This window comes from Dermacentor variabilis, chromosome 1 (assembly GCF_050947875.1).
Source record: "Dermacentor variabilis isolate Ectoservices chromosome 1, ASM5094787v1, whole genome shotgun sequence".
Lineage (NCBI taxonomy): Eukaryota > Metazoa > Arthropoda > Arachnida > Ixodida > Ixodidae > Dermacentor > Dermacentor variabilis.
The window spans coordinates 88520665-88540951 of NC_134568.1; the positions used below are offsets into that span (position 1 = coordinate 88520665).

Sequence of the window (20287 nt, forward strand, 5' to 3'; positions counted from 1 at the left end):
TGCTCTCTACATTATTACTATGCTCCGCCAGACGCACGTTTAAACATCTGCTCGTCTGGCCCACGTAATACTTCCCACACGAAAGTGGAATCTACTACACCACGTTACGAGTGCATGTCACAAAAGGATCCTTGTGCGTGGTAGCGCCACCTAGCTTTCGTTTCCTCGTGGGACAGCTCAACACACTCAACCTCAAAAGTTTGTTAGGTGCTGTAAAAACAACGTTTACACCAGACCGTCGCCCTACCTTTTTTAGGTTGTTAGCGCTCGTCCCGTGTTTCTGCTTCGTCCTTGTGTCGTTCTTGCGCCATGTATCCCAGTTTACAAACAATGCAAGCCCAATGTGTATCAAAAAAATTACCGACGATTACGTTACTTCCTAATGCGAAATTTGAGCGCAGCAAATAAGCTGTTTCACCTTTTGGATAGATTGAGGCAAAGAAATCGAGCAACACATGTATGCGCTATCACATAATTTTTTTTTATTTTTCACACGTATTCCTTTAACAAAGACTCCACTAACAGTTCTTGACAGTCATGAAGGAAGCTTTGTGGTTGGAGAAATAGACTGATATATGTTCGACTTGGTACACCAATGCTTGATTCTCAAAGACGAGATCTATACAAGTGCCTCGCGAGGTTGTCACAGCCGTGGGGGAAGCAGAGGCTAAGCGCCGCCGCCGAGAAGACCCTGCCGTTCGCGCCGCCGAAGCGGAGGCTCATCGCCGCCGTCGAGAGCAACCAGCAGTAAGCGAGGCTGAAGCAGAAGCTCATCGCCGCCGCCGAGAAGACCCTGCAGTTCGCGCCGCCGAAGCGGAGGCTCATCGCCGCCGTCGAGAGCAACCAGCAGTAAGCGGAAGCGGAGGGGGGCGGCGTGTACACCCAGCGGCAAACGATGGGGGCAGAAGCGCGCGCAGCAAGCGGACAACACGATAAAGGGAGGAGGGAAGAGATAGCAGCGACTGACTGATGCCGCTGACGGCGATAGTGAGTCAACCCCAGCTATCCGCCACACAAGAACAGGGGGGGGGGGGGGGACCCTTTCCTCCTCTTTCTGCATGGCGGCGACGGTGTTCTATGCAGTCACGTTATCTTGACTCTCTAGCGGCGTCAGCGGCATCCAGCGGTATCAGTCGGTCGCTGCTAGCGCTGGGGGGATGAAAGGGGGGCGGAGCTGGTTACGAGGCCGACGACGACGCCGACGCCGACGACGACGCGAAACCCAGGAACGGACGCCAAAGAGCTGCGCTCTAAAACGTACGTCGCCATACCGGCCCTGCGAAAGTGGATGTCCAGAGAAGCTGTTGCAAAACCATCACAACTGCTGAGGGGAGGTATGCAATGCTTTATTGATAGCTCGGATCTTTGTTTTGAGCTTGTTCTTTAATGAAACGTATCCTGTTCTGTGTGTTGTATGGGTGATTTCAATGAATGTATGCAGTGTTCGCTTCACTTTGCTGAACGCTTGTAGCCTCTGCCTTACTTGGGTATTATCCATTGCATTTTTGCTTGCCTTCTCCTCTTTCCAGCCCCCTTCCCGCTTCCCCAGTGCAGGGTAGCCTACCGGGCTCAGCCTGGTTAACCTCCCTGTGTTTCTTTTATGACTTCTCTCTCTTGCTTGCTTACGAGGGTATGAGCTGTTACTGATTGCTGACAGATGCTTGTTTTGAGCTTGTTTCTTATTGAAACGTACGCTATTCTGTACTTTGTACGCGTGTTTCCAATGAATGTATGAACTGTTCGCTTCACTTTGGTGAGTGCTCGTAGTCTCTGCATTACGAGGCGGATGAGCCACTGCATTTTTGCTTGTTTAGTGATGTATGAGCCATTGCTGCTGATGATAATTTTTGTTCACGGACGGACACGAAAAATGCCGACCATCGAGAGGCTAACAGCTTCGCTGTAAAAGGTTAAAAGTAGCGTTGTTGCGCGAAACACACATACAGCACTAGTCCATGGACGAAGTACGGGTCGTAGCTCGAGGCATGATAGCCTTTGATGCACGCGTATATTCAGCGCTTACTTAGGATGGTTCCATCTCTTTTGGATAGGCTGAAAGAGCAGAGCAAATGGCCTATGTTTTCCTATATATGCTGCAGTCTGGGCACATTCGCGTTCTTTTCCGATTAATTTTAAACATGAAGTATTGTGCAGTGGTCACATTAAGCCGAATACAGTGTAGACATGGCAGATCGCGCGTGTCAAGGTCACATCGTATGCGAAAAAATATTAAATGATTTCAATTTCTGATGTTTTGCGACATCATTATGAGGCATGCCGTAGAGGGGGGGATCAATTTTGATCCCCTGGCGTTCTTCAACGTGCACCCAAATTGAAGTACACCAGCATTTTTGCAATTCGCCCGCATCGAAATGCGGCCGCGGCGGCCGGAAATCGAATCCGCGACCTCGTGCTTAGCAGCGCGATGCCATAGCCGCAAGCCACCACGGCTGCTGCGGGTGCAAAGCTGGTACATTCAGGGTATTTCAGCAAACACTTTTAAAATTTTGTTTTTTAGATTGCCTGTCGCAGATAGCACCATTCTAGTCCGTGAGCTGGTCTACTCGAAGAGGGGGACAATACTTTCAAAAAAAGATTGAAATTCATAATAAGCTAATTAACAAAGTTCAGTATTTTTTAATAAGTAATTATAGTAATTTATAGTAATTTAGTAATTATATCTGTAGAGGTTCTACAGCTACTTTAATTCTACACAAGAAAAGAAAGAAGATAGCTATAAAGAAAGGGATGAGACAGGGAGACACCATCTCTCCTATGCTATTCATTACGGGCTTGGAAGAAGTATTCAAGCTATAAAACTGGGAACGCTTAGGAGTAAAGATCGACGGCGAATATCTCAGCAACCTTCGGTTTGCCGATGACATTCTATTCAGCAACAATGCAGACGAGTTACAACAAATGAGTGAGGACCTTAACAGAGAGAGAGAGAGAGAGAGAGAGAGAGGAAAGGGGAAAGGCAGGGAGGTTAACCAGAGGGGAAGATTCGATTCGCTACCCTACGCTGGGGAGAGAGGGGAGGGGGAAGAGTGTAAGAGTGGGATTGAATATTAAAATGCCGAAGACAAAGACAATTATAAATAGCCGGGCAAAGGAACAAGACTTCAGGATCGCCAGTCGGCCTCTAGAGTATGTGAATGAGTACGTTTACCTAGGTCAATTAATCATAGGGAACCCCGACCATGAGAACGAAATTCACAGAAGAAAAAAAAATGGGTTGGATCACATACGGCAGACATTGCCAGATCCTGACTGGAAGCTTACCATTATCATTGAAAAAGAAGGCGTACAATCTGTGCATTTTACCAGTGCTGACATGTAGGGCAGAGACTTGGAGACTGACAAAGAAGTTTGGGAACAAGTTAAGGACCGCGCGAAGAGCGATGGAACCAAGATTGCTAGGCGTAACGTTAAGAGACAGAAAGAGAGCGGTTTGGATCAAAGAGCAAACGGGTATAGACGATATTCTAATTAACATCAAGAGAAAAAATGGATTTGAGCAGGTCATGTAATGCGCAGGTTAGATAACCGTTGGACCATTAAGGTTACAGAATGGGTACAAAGAGAAGAGAAACGCAATCGAGGACGACAGAAGACTAGGTGGAGCGATGAACTTAGGAAATTGGCGGGCGCTAGTTAGAATCGGTTGGCGCAGGACAGGAGTATTTCGAGATCGCAGGGAGAGGCCTTCGTCCTGCAGTGGACATAAAACAGGCTGATGATGATGATGATGATAATGAGTAATTATTTTTAGCTAATTACCTTATGGCACATATTCCAATTTACAAATAAAAGGTTAAAGCGGATGAGACTGCAAGGCATATTCACTTGAAAAGAATTCTGTGGATAGCACCATTTACGAGATATGCGCTGTCAAACTTGCGGCAAAAATGCACTGTCGTTCAACTTACTTTCCTAGCGAAACGTCGTTTTATGCATTGAAGCACAAAAGTAACTGGAACATTAATGCATTTCGTCGCAAGGTTCGAATATCAATGTCTCAAAACTGATGTCATCCTGAGAATTCGTTCCAAGTGGATCCGCCTTGAAAATCCCATGGCTACAATTTGTAAATGGCAATATGTGGCAGAAAGTAATTAGTTTAAAACTGAATTACTACATTTTTTGTTAATTAGTCGATTATGCATTTCAATCTTTATGTAAGTAATGTCCGCCTCTTCGAGTTGACCAGCTCATGGACTAGAATTGTGCTTTCTGCCACAAGCCATTCTAAACATTTTGTTTTGAAAATGTTCACTGAAACAACCGGTATATAGGGTCGTACTTGCGAATAGGTCCGTGTACTGCTGCTCTGGCTCGGCTCACATAGCCAGCTGTGAGCTCTATGCAAAACAAGACACAAGATGTGATCCGTCACTGCTAGAGAAATGCACTGAAAGTTGCTCTGTATAGTTGCTGTGCACTGAACTAGCAGAGTTGTCTGCACGTATGCACTGCCTGATACTCCGAGGTGAGAGGGCAGCCACGCATGAGCAACTCTGCGTTGTACCCCACAGGCTTCGGCGATTTATCATTTGACATCATCAATAAGGCGGTCGTTGGCGCGTGGCAAGTTCAGAGACAACAGGGGCGCACGTGAGTCTCTAAAGACGACCCAGGAGCTCACTGGCTGCCTTAAGATGTAAGTGAAAGCTGTAAGCGGCGCAGCCAGCTCCGCGGTAGTGCTAGAGATGCTCTGGCTCAGCTTCGAGGAAATAATGACACCTGTCACAGTTATAGCAGATTCAGCTGTTACCGAGCCATCAGTGTACATGGGACGACGTCGTTCGTACCAGCATGAGATGTATTGTAGCCTAAAATAATTTACTGCTGGCACGGTAGTTTTTGATCTGCTTTTATGCCTGATACGAGAGCTCCCAAGGAGGCAGTAAAGGCGCAGGGCTGTGGTAATAAGGTAGGAGCAGATCTTACTTTGTAAAGGTATGTGTCAGCAAGAGGAGCTTCGGGAACTCCTGAAACTGTTGGGCTGTTCCACATGAGTGTTACTTAACTCCTGGGTTTGCAGAATTGTTAGCGAGAGACGCTTTCTTTCTTTTAGTGTTCCCATATTTGACGCGCGCCTCGGGAGGCCAAGAGATATTCTAAATGTTAAAATTTTCTCTTGCATTCCTTCTTCAGTCTTCATGCAGTTTCGGGAGAGAGGTCATGCTGAAAGGAAGGCTGTATTGAAGGAAACCTTTGAAGAGTACTGTATACAATTTAATAAGATATTTAAGCGAGCACTCCCCAGCACGGCTGGAAAGCATGCTGAAGATACGAGCAAAAGAGGCAAGCTTTTTCTTTCGTTGTCCTATAGGTGTGGACTGTGCCAGTTGTCCATCAAAAGTGACACGTAGGAATATGTGGCTGGCTACCTAGGATATCTGGGTTCCGTCTATACTTTCATGTCCCCGCACTGGATGCAGCCGTAGGTTATAGCAGCATACTTTTCTGACGACATATAAAGCTATCGTCTGCGCAGGATATTTTCGAGGCAGGTGACGACTTCTGGAGCGCGCGCACAAAACACGCATTTACCAGCCTTAACGTCATTTGCAGACGTCATCCACAAAGAGAGCGGAAAACTCATACTTTTGAGCAAATGAGGCAAATGTTGAAAAACGCAAGCTTTAAAATTCCACCTGAAGGTACTTCACGCGAAACTTTGTGCAGAGTATAAAGTAGTAATCTTTAGTTGACATGTAAAGAGTTCTGTCAGAGAGGGAGAAATGAGATGGGAAAGGCGAGTAGGTCAGTCGGACTACTAGAAAACTGTCGATAATCAATGAGGAGAAGTGCCGTCAAGGTGAGTATAGACCAGAACTTTTTACTCTCGAACCCGTGTTTAGTGCAAGCGCGCTTAATCTCGACCGCCGTCACCACCTGTCGCCACGGCCCGCGCAGGGGCTGACGGATTGTGACGGGATAGCTGACGACAAAGCCTTGACGAGTGAGCACTGGCGGCAAGCATGCGATAAGAACAAGCTGAACTTTATCACCGCCGTTTGCTCCGCCAGTCTCCACGGCCACCAGTAAAGGACTGCTGCCACCTATACGCGCTCAATATTCTGGTCTATAGATAGGAAGCGTGCTGCGTAGAGTTCCTTTCGTCAGGATGGCGCCGCGGACAATTGTTGAAAGCTTAAAAAGGACGGCGGCAAGAAAAGCCCGGTAACCTGATGAACAAAGAGTGCCTTCGAACTCGTGTGAATACGGAGGACAAGACGAAGAAAGCGGCCGCTCAACGAGCTTGGGCAAGCGCAAGAAAAGGGAGAGCGTAATAGACGAGTACACTGCATTGAGGCGCACGACAGGTATCCCTGTATGTCATCATCAGCCTATTTTTTATGTCCACTGCAGGAAAAAGCCTCTCCCTGCGATCACCAATTACCCCTGTACTGCACCAACTTCTTCCAACTTGCGCCTGCAAATTTCTTAATTTTATCACCCTACCTAGTTTTCAGCCGTCCTCGACTGCGCTTCCCTTCTCTTGGCACCCATTCTGTAACTCTAATGGTCCAACGGTTATCCATCCTACGCCTTACATGGCCTGCCCAGCTCCATTTTACAGCGAAACTGTATATGCAGATTAATTCACTCGTCCGTCTGTCGCCTGTACGCCGAAAACTCCTACAGCATTACCCCACATGCATGCGCGAAAAAAAGAAAGAGAGGCGCGCGATTGGCTGCGCCATAAGTGACGTCGTTGTTCTCCGTCGTAGCCGAGTGCGCGCGCAGTAGTTTCTCTCCGGCTCTGAAATGTGTAAGTCACGCGTCACACGTACTCCTGAGCAGCAGGCAGCTTTCGTTCCGCAATGCCGCGAGCAGAACCGGGAACGAGCTCGTCTGCGCCGTGCCGATGCTGCAGCCCGGGCACAAAAACAGGCTCGTGCAGCCGAGCGCAAGCAGCAACATCGTACCGAGGATCTGGCAGCCTACCAAGCCGTCATTTAATGAACCGTTGTAATTAAACCAGTGATAAACACCGGGGCCGCATGTTTCAGTTTCGCTGGTTAACTATCTGTACAGAGTGCTTGGGTGGTATTTTTTTCTCCGAATGTCAATTAGAATATCGGCTATCCGATATTCCCTGTCTTGCACCGCAAAGCCAAGCGAAGGATCGTCAATGAATCTTCGGAGTCAAGTTCGTTCACCGTAAAAAATGCGTCTCAACGATGGCCTCATAACATCCTGTTTGTGCCAAAGAACCCGACTGACAATCTGCGCGCCCTCAAAAGGCAAGCACTGTCCTTGTTTCTCGAGAACACTGCTCCAAACGAGATCAAGGGCGTTAGGCTAAACGCACGGAAAAAACATCTTGGCCATAGACGTGACGACCCCGAGTGCGCTGAGCCTTCTGCAGCATGTAACGCAGCTGGGCAAAATAAGGGTTCGATCCCATTGTCCCAGCGGATGATACCACCATTGCAGAGCCGTTTATGACATTGACATTAAAATCCCCGATGCAGACCTTCCAGTGATCATAAAACAAGTGACCGAAAACAATGTTATTGTGCACGTCGGCCGTCTTGGTAAGACACGTTGTGTGAAATTAACATTCAAAGCTGACTAACTTCCCTCTTACGCGAAGAGTTGGCCGCTTCCGCCACCCGGTTCGATAGTTTGCTGCAAACCGCTGCAATGTTATAACTGCCCGAGGATCGGCCACGTGAAGGGCGTTTGCATAAATTATGCCATGTGTCCCCGATGCGCCGAGCCCCACGCAGGACAAAACTGTAGTGCGACTCTTTTGAAGTGCTCTAAATGTCAAGGCGCGCACAGTGCTTCTTCCAAAGGTTGTCCGAAGATTAGGAAATAACTTTTTGTGCTCAAACAAATGGTTAAGGACAATTCAACGCACAAAGAGGCCGCTGAAACAGTGTGACGTAGACGACGTCGCTGTAGATGGTCCTGACGTAGGAGTGCGACTGGTTCGAAAAATGCGTTACCTAGTTCCCAGCGCAGCAAACGCTCACGCTGGATGGCAGAAAACTTCGAAACGTCTCTCTTCAAATGAATGGTCATCGCTTCCAGTTAGACGACCTATAGAAGAGCAGTAGCAGGTGCCGCTTTCAGTACAGCAAGCTGCTACATCGGATGAGGTACGAGATGCAGATCAGTAAGCGGTATCGCTACTGGGATCCTTAATGAATGCCATTCGCGTGTTGCAGAACAACATGCACACAACGTCAGCCAGAAGTGCGCTGCAAATACTGGACACACTAAGTCCGGTGTTGGGAGCCCTTGAGTAAAGCATGGGTCAGTAGCAACTATTTTTTCGGGAGGAGATCCGAAAAGCGGGAATTTTCCAGTGGAATGCCCGGGGTCCGACGATTCGTGCACGCCAAGTTTCCCATCATCATCAACTGCGAGCCGAAATTATCGAACTGAATGAGGCTATCCGGCTATGAATAATTTATGTCGCCAACTATTGGTGAAAATAGCAAGGTTATGGTGTTTATTCGCCGTTACCTCACTCACATGCTTCAGCCTGTGCCGCCTCTTGCCGATAACCAATACGTATACTTAACAGTTAAGAAGAAGTGACTTACGTTACTGTTGTGGGTGCCGACTTTTCACCAACAAGTATATTTGATTACAGAACATTACGATAATATAATAATAATATTTGGGGTTTTACGTGCCAAAACCACTTTCTGATTATGAGGCACGCCGTAGTGGAGGACTCCGGAAATTTTGACCACCTGGGGTTCTTTAACGTGCACCTAAATCTAAGCACACGGGTGTTTTCGCATTTCGCCCCCATCGAAATGCGGCCGCCGTGGCCGGGATTCGATCCCGCGACCTCGTGCTCAGCAGCCCAACACCATAGCCACTAAGCAACCACGGCGGGTAGAACATTACGAGACATCCTGTCAACATCTCCTTTTTCATAGATTATCATCGGTGACTTCCACGCTGATCATACACTCTCGGGAAGTACGAATATGAACGCGAAAGGACAGACTTGTCATCTTTCGCCTCCGACAGCGAACTATGAGTTTTAAATGACAGCAGTCCTACCTTTCTACGCGGCTGCACATGCAGCAGCTATTTTGACTTGGCTTTCGTCTCATGAAGTCTCGTCAGGCGTACTGGGTGGTTTACGGACATTGAAACGCACGGGAGCGACCATATTCCCAAGTATGTCAAGATGATAGGGCTCTCCTCTTCCAACTCAGATTTTGCAATCCAAAAAGTGGACTGGCCCAAATTCCAGTCTGTTTTGGAAGACTTCTGTCAGTGTAATTTACTACATAATTTGGAAGATCGAGTCAAGAGCACAGTGAAAGACAATACGCGTACTCTAATGTGCTCTTCGAAATTCGCGGAATCTGATATGGAAATAGAGCGAATTCGAGAAATTTGGCGACGTGCCGAACACAGATACAGACTAACGAAGTCAATAGATGATTTACGGACTGTTAGACGCCTACAAAAGAAGCTCCAGCGCCGGTTAGATAAATTGTAGTTACAACGCTGGACTGTTTTCTGTGAATCGCTGGACCCTCGTAAGCACCTATCGCACTTATGGAGGACAGTGCGAGGTCTTCGGAGACCACCCGTACAGCGGTCTCCATTCAAGGCTCTGGCCCTCTTCCAACAGCCACCAGATATTGATGTCGCAGAAGGCTTCTGTGCCAGATTATCCGGGCAACTCACAGCTTCCAAAAACTTATCCCATTCTATCAGCTTCCCGACACCACGTGACCGCCGCATAGATCTACCATTTTCCATCCATGAACTCAAGGCGGCGCTAGCTTTGTGCAGACGTACCTCTTCCCCAGGACCTGACGGAATTTCTTACAGAGCTTTGTGTCATCTGGGTGAGCGGGCGAGGAGTGTTCTGCTTGAAATGTTTAATGAGTCCTGGTTAAGGGGCACACTTCCCACAAGCTGGAAGACTAGTCGCGTAGTTCCGCTACTGAAGCCTGGAAAGTCTCCGTTGGAGTTTTCATCATATCGCCTGATTGCATTGGAGAGCTGTGTGGGCAAAGTGATGGAGAGGATGATCCTCGGACGCCTGGAATAGTACTTGGAATACCACAACGTCTACCCAGATGCTATGGCAGGCTTCCAACATGGCCGCTCATCAACTGATAACGTCATCGACCTGGTTACCTACGTTCAGCACCAAAAAGTATGTAAACGTCTCTGCGCTTCTTTGTTCCTCGACGCCAAAGGGGCGTACGACAACGTTTCACATGAAGCCATCCTCGACGCTCTCGAAGAGGTAGGCCTCGGTGGTCGGATGTTTAGATGGATACATAGCTATTTCTCTATGCGATCTTTCTTTGTGAGCACCGAGCGCGGCCACACTCCTATACATTACACCTACTGTGGCGTCCCCCAGGGCGGTATGCTGGGCTCTACGTTGTTTAACCTCACGCTGATTGGTCTCCTTGATCACATTCCAAACACAGTTAAATTATCAATGTACGCGTCCGGTGTGAAACGCTTACAACTGCGTGCAAGGCTCCAAAAAGGTGCCACTCAGACTGCACACTACCTGCGCAATCAAGGCCTGCAGATTTCATGGGATAAATGTGCACTTGTGGCATTTACGCGTAAGTCCATGATGCACTACAGCGTATTAATCAATGGGCAGATGATACCATTTCTATGGTCTTACAAATTCTTTGGTGTCATAATTGACAGGGATATCTCAGGGAGCCCCCATGTATTGTACACGAAGAAGCGGTTGACGGGAACGTATCACCTTCTCAAGTTCTTCGCTGGAAAGACCTGGACAATGTCCACAATGCAATGCTGCAATTATATTGGGTACTTTTTCTCGGCTTTTTGCTGTACAGCTTGCCAGCATTGACCAACGCAAGTAAAACACACCTACGTACCATTCAAAGCGTTCAGGCTGAGGCGCTCAGGATTTGTCTAGGTATTTCCCGAAGTGCGTCCATGGTGGCAAGTATTGGAATCGCCACTGACCACCTCATCAAGACCCACCTCACAGTTGGAGTACTAAGAGTGCACGTAAGGCACCTTGCCCGCTCTCCTTGCCCCCTTCTAGCCTCTCTACCTGCCGAGAGACCACGTGCCTCGTTCTGCCGAACGGTATCCGCACATTGTGAGGTTATACCATCTTGCTTCACACCTGCCGCGATACCTTCGACTCCACCTTGATGCCTCATTCAATCTGACAGATAAACCTGACAATACCTGGCGTCCGGAAAAAAGATATGTCAACGCCGGCTCTTAAACAGCTTACTCCTATTAAATGAGAAGTACCGGTACCCACATGTACACCGGCGGCTCCGTCCTGCCGAAGAGCTCTGCCGCAGCTGTCGTCATTCCAGCAAAAGCTACCACTATAAAGTTGAAAACGTCTCACTTGACAACGTCGACGGCAGCAGAAATCGCTGCGCTTCGAGTCGCACTACAATTTATTAATGACGAATCAACACACAAATTGTCGATTTTCTGCGGCTCGAAGACGGCACTACAGTGTTTATTGCCAGCCTTACGGCGCGTTCCACATGAACAGTTGATATTTTAAATCACAGAAGCCATGCACCACCTGACTGAGAAAGAACATGAAATAATTTTTCAGTGGCTACCAAGTAACTGTGATATCATAGGCAGTGAATGTGCCGATCAAGCTGCTCGTTCAGCTCATGCGGAAGACAACCGCCTATCGATCTCGCTATCTAGGACAGATGCTGCCAGGATGCTCCCCCTACTTGCACACCAACTGCACACCAACGCACTACATCAGAGTGGAATGAACCACATTTTATGCACGCCCGTTTATACGCCCTGGATCCAACCTTAAGCCTCCGACTTCCACCAAGACTTCCCTGAAGAGACGCGACCCTTTTGTGTAGGCTACGGCTGGCCGTTGCCTTTACTAATGCCTACACGTTCCCCATATGGATGGCCGACACCGCAGCATGTGGCGATTGCGGCTACGCGGAAACCATTCGTCATGTTCTTTGCCAGTGCCCGCAGTACGGTGTGCAGAGACATTCGCTTTCCGTCGTGCTGAACCAGTTGGACGACCAGGCTCTAACGTAAGAAAGAATTTTGAAACATCGACGCGACTTATCATCGCATCAGAATGCCGTGCAAGCGCTAATGCGCTTCTTGAGATCGACCGGCCTGTGTGAACGCCTGTGATAGTAACGCCTTTCCTGCTACCTGTTTCCCGTTTCTTTTCTCTTTTTTTTTCTTGTTCCTTTTTCTCCTCTCGCTCTTTGTCGCCTTTACAACCCCGATATTCCCCACCCCAGTGCAGGGTAGCAAACCGGAAACTCGCCTCAGGCTAATCTCCCTGACTTTCGTCTCTCTCTTCTGAATATCAATCTTGAACCCCACTCTTACACATTCTTTCTTAAAGTCCTCAATCATTTGTTGTAAGTCGTCCCCTGTGTTGGTAACCAGGACAACGCCATCTGCAAACCGAAGCTTCCTGAGATATACGCCATTGATCGTCATTCCTAAGCCTTCACAGTTTAATAGCTTGAATACTTCGCCGAAGCATGCAGGATATCGCATTGGAGAGATTGTGTCTCCTTGCCTGACCTCTTTCTTGATAGGTAACTTTCTACTTTTCTTGTGAAGAACCAAGGTAGCTGTGGGATCTTTGTAGATATTTCTCAAGGCATTCATGTATGCCTACGGTACTCCTCGATTAGGCAATGCCTTTATGACTGCTGGTATCTCTACCGAATTAAATGCATTTTCATAATCTATGAACCCATCTAGATTAGGTGATTGATGACATGGATCGCCGAATATCCTTTCCTCAAGCCAGCCTGTTCTAGTGGTTGACTGAAGTTAAGTGTTGACCTTATTTTATCGCAAATTATGTTGGTGAATATTTTACACAATACTGCAAGTAAGCTAGCAGGCCTAAAATTTTTCAATTCTTTAACGTCCCTCTTCTTGTGGATTACTATAATGTTGGCATTCTTTCAGTTCTCTGGTAGACTTGAAATCGTAAGGCACGGCGTATAAAGGGCCGCAAGCTTTTCAAGCATGATATCTCGTCCATATTTCGTTAAATCGACTGTTATTCCATCTTCTCTAGCCGCTTTTCCCCAGGTCGTGTCATGGAAGGTCCTTCTAACTTCATCGTTAGTTATAGATGGAGCCTGTGCATCATGTTGATTACTACTTCGAATGGAGGTATCGTGGCTCCTTTGGGTACTGTACAAGTCAGTATAGAATTCTTCCGCTGCTTTTGCTATATCTTCGATATTGCTGATAATATTACCCTGCTTATCTTTCAGTGCATACGTATTGGTTTGCCTCATGTCAAGTTTCCTTCTCACTCATTTCATGCTGCGTCCATTTTTTTACTGCTTCGTCTGTCTTTCTGACGTTATAATTTTTAATATACCTTACTTTGTCCTTATTGATCAGTTATGACAGTTTCGCGGATTCTATCTGATCTCTTGAGTTAAAAACTTGCATGCTTTGTCGTTTCTTTATTAGGTCCTTTGTTACTTGGAATAGCTCACATACAGGTTGCCTTGGTGCCTTACCTCCCACTTCAATTGCTGCTTCTGAGATCAGCCTAGTTACGGTTTCATACATTACCTTTATGTCACCCTCATCTCTCTGTTCTAAAGCTGCATATTTTTTTGGAAGCGCCAGCCTAAATTGGGCTGCTTTTACCCTTACTACTTCTAAGTTGACCTGTTTCTTCTTTACTAGTTTTATTCTTTTTCTCTGGATATTGAGGAAAACCCTAGACATCACTAGCCTATGGTCACTGCACTTTACCATACCTAACACTTCTACATCCTGCAATATGCTGGGATCTGCAGAGAGTATGAAATCTATTTCATTTCTTGTTTCTTCATTAGGACTTTTACATTAAAAATGAATTTTTGGGGTTTAACATGCCATAACCACTTTCTGATTATGAGGCACGCCGTAGAAGAGGATTCCGGAAATTTCGCCCACCTGGGGTTCTTTAACGTGCACCTAAATCGAAGTACCACAGGTGTTTTCGCATTTCGCCCCCATCGAAATGCGGCCGCCGCGGCCGGGATTCGATCCCGCGATCTTGTGCTCAGCAGCCCAACACCACAGCCAAAACGGCGGGTGACTTTTACATGTCTACTTCCTGTTGCTACGCTTCCTGAGGAAGGCGTTCCTTATTCCCAGCTTATTCCTTACCGCGAATTCTACCAACATCTCTCCTCTGGTGTTCCTAGAAACCACGCCGTAGTTGCCAATTTCTTGTTCACCAGGCCGATTGTTCCCCACTTTTGCATTGAAGTCAGCCATGACTACAGTATAGTGAGTGCGCATTTCTCATCGCTAATTCAACGTCTTCACAGAACTGTTCTATTCCTTCATCATCGTGAGTGCCTGTTGGAGCGTAGGCATGTGCTGCCTTTATTATATACCTCCTATTCAGTTTTATTACGACTACTGGTGCCCTCTCGTTAATGCTGTAGAGTTCATCAATGCTACCGGCTACGTCCTTATGGATTAGTCGTCATACCCCGTACTGTCTCTTATCTGGAAGTCCTCTGTAGCAGAGGACGTGGCCAAAAATTGGTCCGCACTGTATAAGCCTCACCAGTTCTAACTTCCCTAAGGCCAATAATATCCCATGCAATGCCTGATAATTCTTCAGAGCCCTGCTAAGCTAGCTTCACTCGAGAGGGTTCATGCATTGAACGTTGCCAGGTTCAGTTTCAAGTGGCGGCCTGTCCGGATCCCGATATTTTTAACGGCCTCCACTGCGTTACAGATCTGACCGCCAGCTTGGTCAGGTGCTCCGCAGCTGCCATTGGTTGAGTGAAGGAGTCATGAGGAACGTAGTGGCCGAATACTGCCCCAGGGAGGCCTATTCCGGTTCTGGTGAGGGAGTGTCTTTTGTTGAAGCTTAGTGGGCCTTCCCAATTTGGTTGCACCTGGACTAGTATAGCCCCACTGGCTCTCGGCATATTTTTTTTGACCGTGTCAGGCGCCACTCCAAGTCTCAATATGTGGTGTACTGGACGAGGATTCCAGCTTACGACCTGCAGATTTGAGGCCCGGTGTTCTACCTTTACTCCACGCAACTGCCTTAGTCACATAGCTACAATTGGAACACTTCCAATGGATTATTAAACCATGCTGCCGGCCATAGTGACGTTCCAACCCCACCAACCAGCGCTTCGACGAGCCGCATGAATGACACTTAATTCCGGCAAGTGGGCATATATATGAGCCTAATTATATCAAAGCTTCGCATGGGTTGAGGTTATTTTCTTTCATCACAGCTGACCTTCGCCGGCGAGTAGCCACGTCTAAAGTCACAAATTTTACCACTAAGCGCATATTGAGAAGTCATTCCATTATATAAGTATGCAGGGTGTTTCAGCGGACACTTTCAAAATTTTTTAAAGGTTGCCTGCGTCAGATAGCATAATTCTAGTTCATGAGCTTGTCTACTCGAAGAGGCGGACATTATTCGCCCAAAAATTTCAGTGCATAAATGACTAATTAACAAAACTTTACTAGTCGACTTCTTAACTAATTACCTTATTGCAATTTACAAATTCTAGCCGCGGAGCTCGGAAGGCCGATCCACTTGGAACGAATTCTCAGGATGTCACCAGTTTCGAGATATTAATTCTTGAACTTTGCGGATAAATGCATTGGCATTCCGGTCACTTTAATAACAAAACGTCGTTTCAGGCATTCAAGCACAAAAGTAAACGGAACGACAATACATTTCTCCCCAACGTTCGGGAATTAATATCACGGAACTGGTGTCTTCCTGAGAATTCGCTCCAAGTGCATCCACCTTGCGAACTCTACAGCTAGAATTTGTAAATTATAATATGGGTAATAATTAGGTAATTAGTGAAAACGTTAATGAATGATTGTTTGGTAATTAGTCGATTATGCATTTAATTTTTTTTGTGCAAGTAGTGTCCACCGCTTCGAGTAGACCACCTCATGAACTAGAATTGTGCTATCTGCCACAGGCAACCTTTAATAATTTCGGAAAGTGTTCGCTGAAACACCCTGTACATATCTTGATCTTTCTCTGTACAGAAAGCACATTGCTGCGCCGTGCAGATATTTATTTACTTCAATGTACCTTACAGGCCCCAAGGGGAGCATAGAGTAAGGGGGGCGTCCTTGAACAAATGACAAGAGAAAACCGATATATGAGCGGTAAAAAATGTGAGAGCTAAAAATGTTTATAATGATGACGTGCTTGCAAAACAGTGTTACAAATAAAAACGCTAAATCAATTCAAGGAGTTGTCGGGAAAGGAAAGAAAAGTACAGTTCACGGTAACATAAAAAGCGACGTATCACTAGCGCAAAATAACGTACATCACGCGAGCACATAAAACAAACAAAATTGAAACAGCGCCAACAAAAAAAGGAAAAAAAAAAGAAGACATGACACATATGTGACACGTATTATATGACATGACATATGTACAGATGAATACATTTGTTACGATAAAAACTGCGGGTTCAGTAGTTGTCAGAATTTATCATTACTCATTTGCTCGACGGTGCTGTTAGGAAGCGAATTCCACAACCGAATCGCTCATGGTAGAGCCGGGAAGTTAAGTGCGTTACTGTCGCCATAAATGCGAGTGAGGCTTAAATCAATATAAAGTCGTCGTAATGTGCAAGACGCGTGTTCCAGTGGCAAGTTTGATGGCTTCATTTGGTGAACATATAAATGGAGCAAGGACAGGAGTGCTATGTCACGTCGGCTACTCAGTGATTGAAGGGAAAGGTCGAGTTTTATTTGAGTAATGCTTGACTGGTAGCTGTAATTTCGGGAATTGAATTGACAAGCTCGGTTTTGGATGGCTTCTAACATGTGGATTAAGTATTCATGGTAGGGAGACCATATAGTGGACGCAAACTCAAGCTAGGGACGTACAAATGATAGGAATGCTAATTTACGGATGTTAGACGGGCAGTTACACAAGTTGCGACGAATATACCCAAAAGATTTGGAAGCGTTTTCGCATATGGTTGTGATGCGAAAGGCCCAGGAAAGGCTCGGTGTAAGATTTACGCCTAGATATTTATATAATGATGCCTGAGACACTAGATTTGTACTTATATAATAGAAAAAGCTGTGAATTGATGTTTTTCGCGTGAATGTCATTAGTTTTCATTTAGATGAGTTAAGTTTTATTTGCCAGTCTTCACACCATTTGGTAACGAGATGAAGGTCCTCTTGAAGAATAAGATGATCATCAAGGCTGCGAATTGGTCGATATACTATACAATCATCGGCAAAAACACGCATGCAGGATGAGGTGTTATTGGGCAGATCATTGATGTAAATAAGAAAAAGCAAGGGTCCTAGTACGCTGCCCTGCGATACACCGGAGCTGACATATGCAAGCGGGGACGTAAAATTATTAACGACTGTAAACTGCTGGCGATTGAATACCCTTACGGAAAGTTTCAGCCCTCACCTTGCAACGAATTGTCCCTGCGTTCAGAAATTGCATTTAGAGTTCCTCGGAAGCGGGAGACTGAGTAAACACAACCCACTGAGAAGCTCTGCGTCGAAGAACTTTGTCTTTCGACAGTATACGGGGGCACGCGTCATTCAGAAAAAAATAGCTGTAGTAGCGGCCTGCTCTTTCTCCCAAGAGATATTTTTTCGCCTAGGCGCAAGCAGGCGGCATCACTGTGCACAGCGTAGCACTTGGCGCTTTCGCAGCGCTGCAGGCGGCAGTCGATGCGTGCGCCTTTGTGCATGATCGGGCGCCTTTGCTTTTCTGTGCGTGCATTGGTGCGTACGTCTGAGAAAAAAAAGGTGCATCTCTCGGCAGCATCGCTCAATTCAGTGTGGCATCTTTCTTGTAGGTCATTTTCTTCTTGTTTTGTTAAAGTGCCTTTCAAAATATTCCCACTTTTCTATTCGCACAGGCTTCTAAATGTTTGACAGCCTAAATAATGTCCTACGAAAAAAAAAACAGATGCAGCGTTATTCAAGCGTTTTGTGCATTTGCGTGAGCGCGCGCGCGTGTGTCCTCGCGCGTGTGTGTTCGCGCGTGTGTGTGGCGGCCGCATTTCGATGGGGGCGAAATGCGAAAATACTTGTGCACTTGGGTTTAAGTGCACGATAAAGAACCACAGGCTGTTCAAATTTCCGGAGTCCTCCACTACGGCGTGCCTCATAATCAGATCGTGGTTTTGGCACGTAAAACCCCATAATTTTTTTTTGTGAGTGTGTGTTTGTGTTCGAGCTCTTGTTCACGAAAACACTGAATTGTGCGCCGCCTTGGTTGGAAAGGCAAAGTAGTGGATGCAGCTGTATTTTGGTTTCTTTGGCGCCGTGTGCTTCCTGTTAATCGGGAATCAGAGGGACGTATAGGCTTCCCGATGGCCCGAGGTTGGAGGCTCGGGTCCCGGCCGCGGCCACATTCCGTTGGGGATGGTATGCAAATGCGCGCGTGCAGCATACTCTAAGTGCACGTACACCCTAGATGCATGGTAGAAATTATTCTGCATCTCATTTAATTCGGAATTTCTCGTAGGGAATTTAGGTCTTCAGGTGTTTTAGAGTTCTGTACCTAATCGCACGCGATGACTCCTGTCAAGGTGAGTGCTACCAGTTGCTTTCTTTTTCTCCTCCGCGTACTTACTCCCTTTTGACGACTCTTACCATGTCAAGCAGTTCCTATACACTGTATCGACGGATGGAAGAACAAAATACGCAAGTGAAACTACTCTAGCTTAATACAGTAAACAAGAAGGAACACTAAATACGAGATAAAAGAAAAAAAGAAACATGGCGGAAATGTTAATCCGATACGAATACCTTGATGACCTGCAATGGGGGAAGAAATGAGTGTAAGGGAGAAGGTAAACGACGCGAGAGTGCAACACTACATGCGGAAGCACAACATGCGCGCGAAAATACGATGAAATGTGGTAGGCAATCCTTCAAATCAGTTGTTCGAAGAAAGAGCATCGTTTCCTGAGCTGATAACCTGGCGCCGACACTTGGATGTGTATATTCTGTTTCTGATATGAATGCTCGCAGATTATTCGCGTACTCGAGGGCTGCCAGCACTGCACTCAGTGTATCCGGAACATGAGTTCATTCCGCCAAGCAGCCTGCTCCGCATCGCGAAGCGCAGTTGCGTAAAAAATCTCCTCTCCGAACTGACCTATGTAAACTTTGAGGTCGTAGGAGACGCCCAGGGGGCTCCCCTGGTACGGCCTTGCCGGGTGCAGGCGCACCGAGGGCGGTGCCTGCGGCGAGATGCGGAGCGTCAACGGGTAAGCATCGTTGCCCAGCTTCCTGAGCAGGTTGCGCTGCAGCGGCGTCAGCTCCTCTTCGGTCGTCCCGCCGCCGCCGCCGCAGCCCAGCGCGCGAGCCGCCACGCTGTCATCGGCGCCGCCCGCGGCGCCGCTCGCAGCGCCGCTCGTCGACGGGGCGCTGGGCTCTGGATAGACCTGCAAGACAGCAGCACCCGGTTCAGAAAACACTGGCCGCGTGCACTGCGCAGCTGAAATATGAATAAATGGGGTTAACTGCGGACGGCACTTATGGCTTAAACGGGGTGGGAAAGGTGGGGAGGTTATTCCGAAAAGATTTTGGTTTGCTACCCTGCACTGGGCGAAGGGTAAATGGAAATGAAAGACAAAAAGGAGAGAAGAAGAACAAGTCCCACCAGGCGGCCGCTGCTTCTTCGGTGAGATATTATTTTCTGTTTTCTTCGAAGAATCAGTGCTGTTTTGAGCCTTTGTGCTGTTGTACAGAGAGAACAGACATCCCGTGGGATGTCTGTTCGTGGGATGTCCGTGGGATCCCCCGTGGTTTTGCTGCGCTCTGCAGCGCATCTACGCCTACCACGGTGGTAGGCAGCAAAGAACACTGGCACAAGCCCTATATCCGGCAACGCGTCCCTGGGCGCGTGACTGTCGCAGAATCAGCGCCGCATTCGGAAGTGCCACAACACGCGCCTAATGTAATCAAACCGGTGGCGCTAGTTTTCAAGGCTGAACTACGTTCCAGCGCACCTTCAGTGAATATGGCTGAGACATGCGAAAGTGAAGTCAAGAAACCACGGGTTGACGAAGACAGGACATCCACCTATGAGCTAAGCGAAAATGAAGACATAGACTGTGATGACACGCCCTTCTCCTTGGTAGTACATACAAAGAAGCGACCTGAGGGAATTCCAGTTGTTTTTCGACTCTCACAGGAAGGCCGCAACTTCTGGCAAGCGAATCCGAACAGCACTGCGTCACAAATTGTTTCCGCGGCAAAGAAAAAGGTAGTCACTTCGCGTGAACAGAGA

General features: G+C 47.2%; 1 protein-coding gene across 1 annotated transcript in view; it reads right to left on the reverse strand.

The window, feature by feature from the left end:
- LOC142578297 (phosrestin-2-like) overlaps window positions 1-20287 on the reverse strand; it is a gene marked incomplete at its 5' end in the record, with an annotated part of 803118 nt that overhangs the window by 70144 nt on the left and 712687 nt on the right. The window contains one exon of the mRNA XM_075687727.1: window positions 19151-19439. Within this exon, the coding sequence (XP_075543842.1) occupies window positions 19151-19439 (289 nt within the window). The remainder of the gene's footprint in view (window positions 1-19150; window positions 19440-20287) is intronic.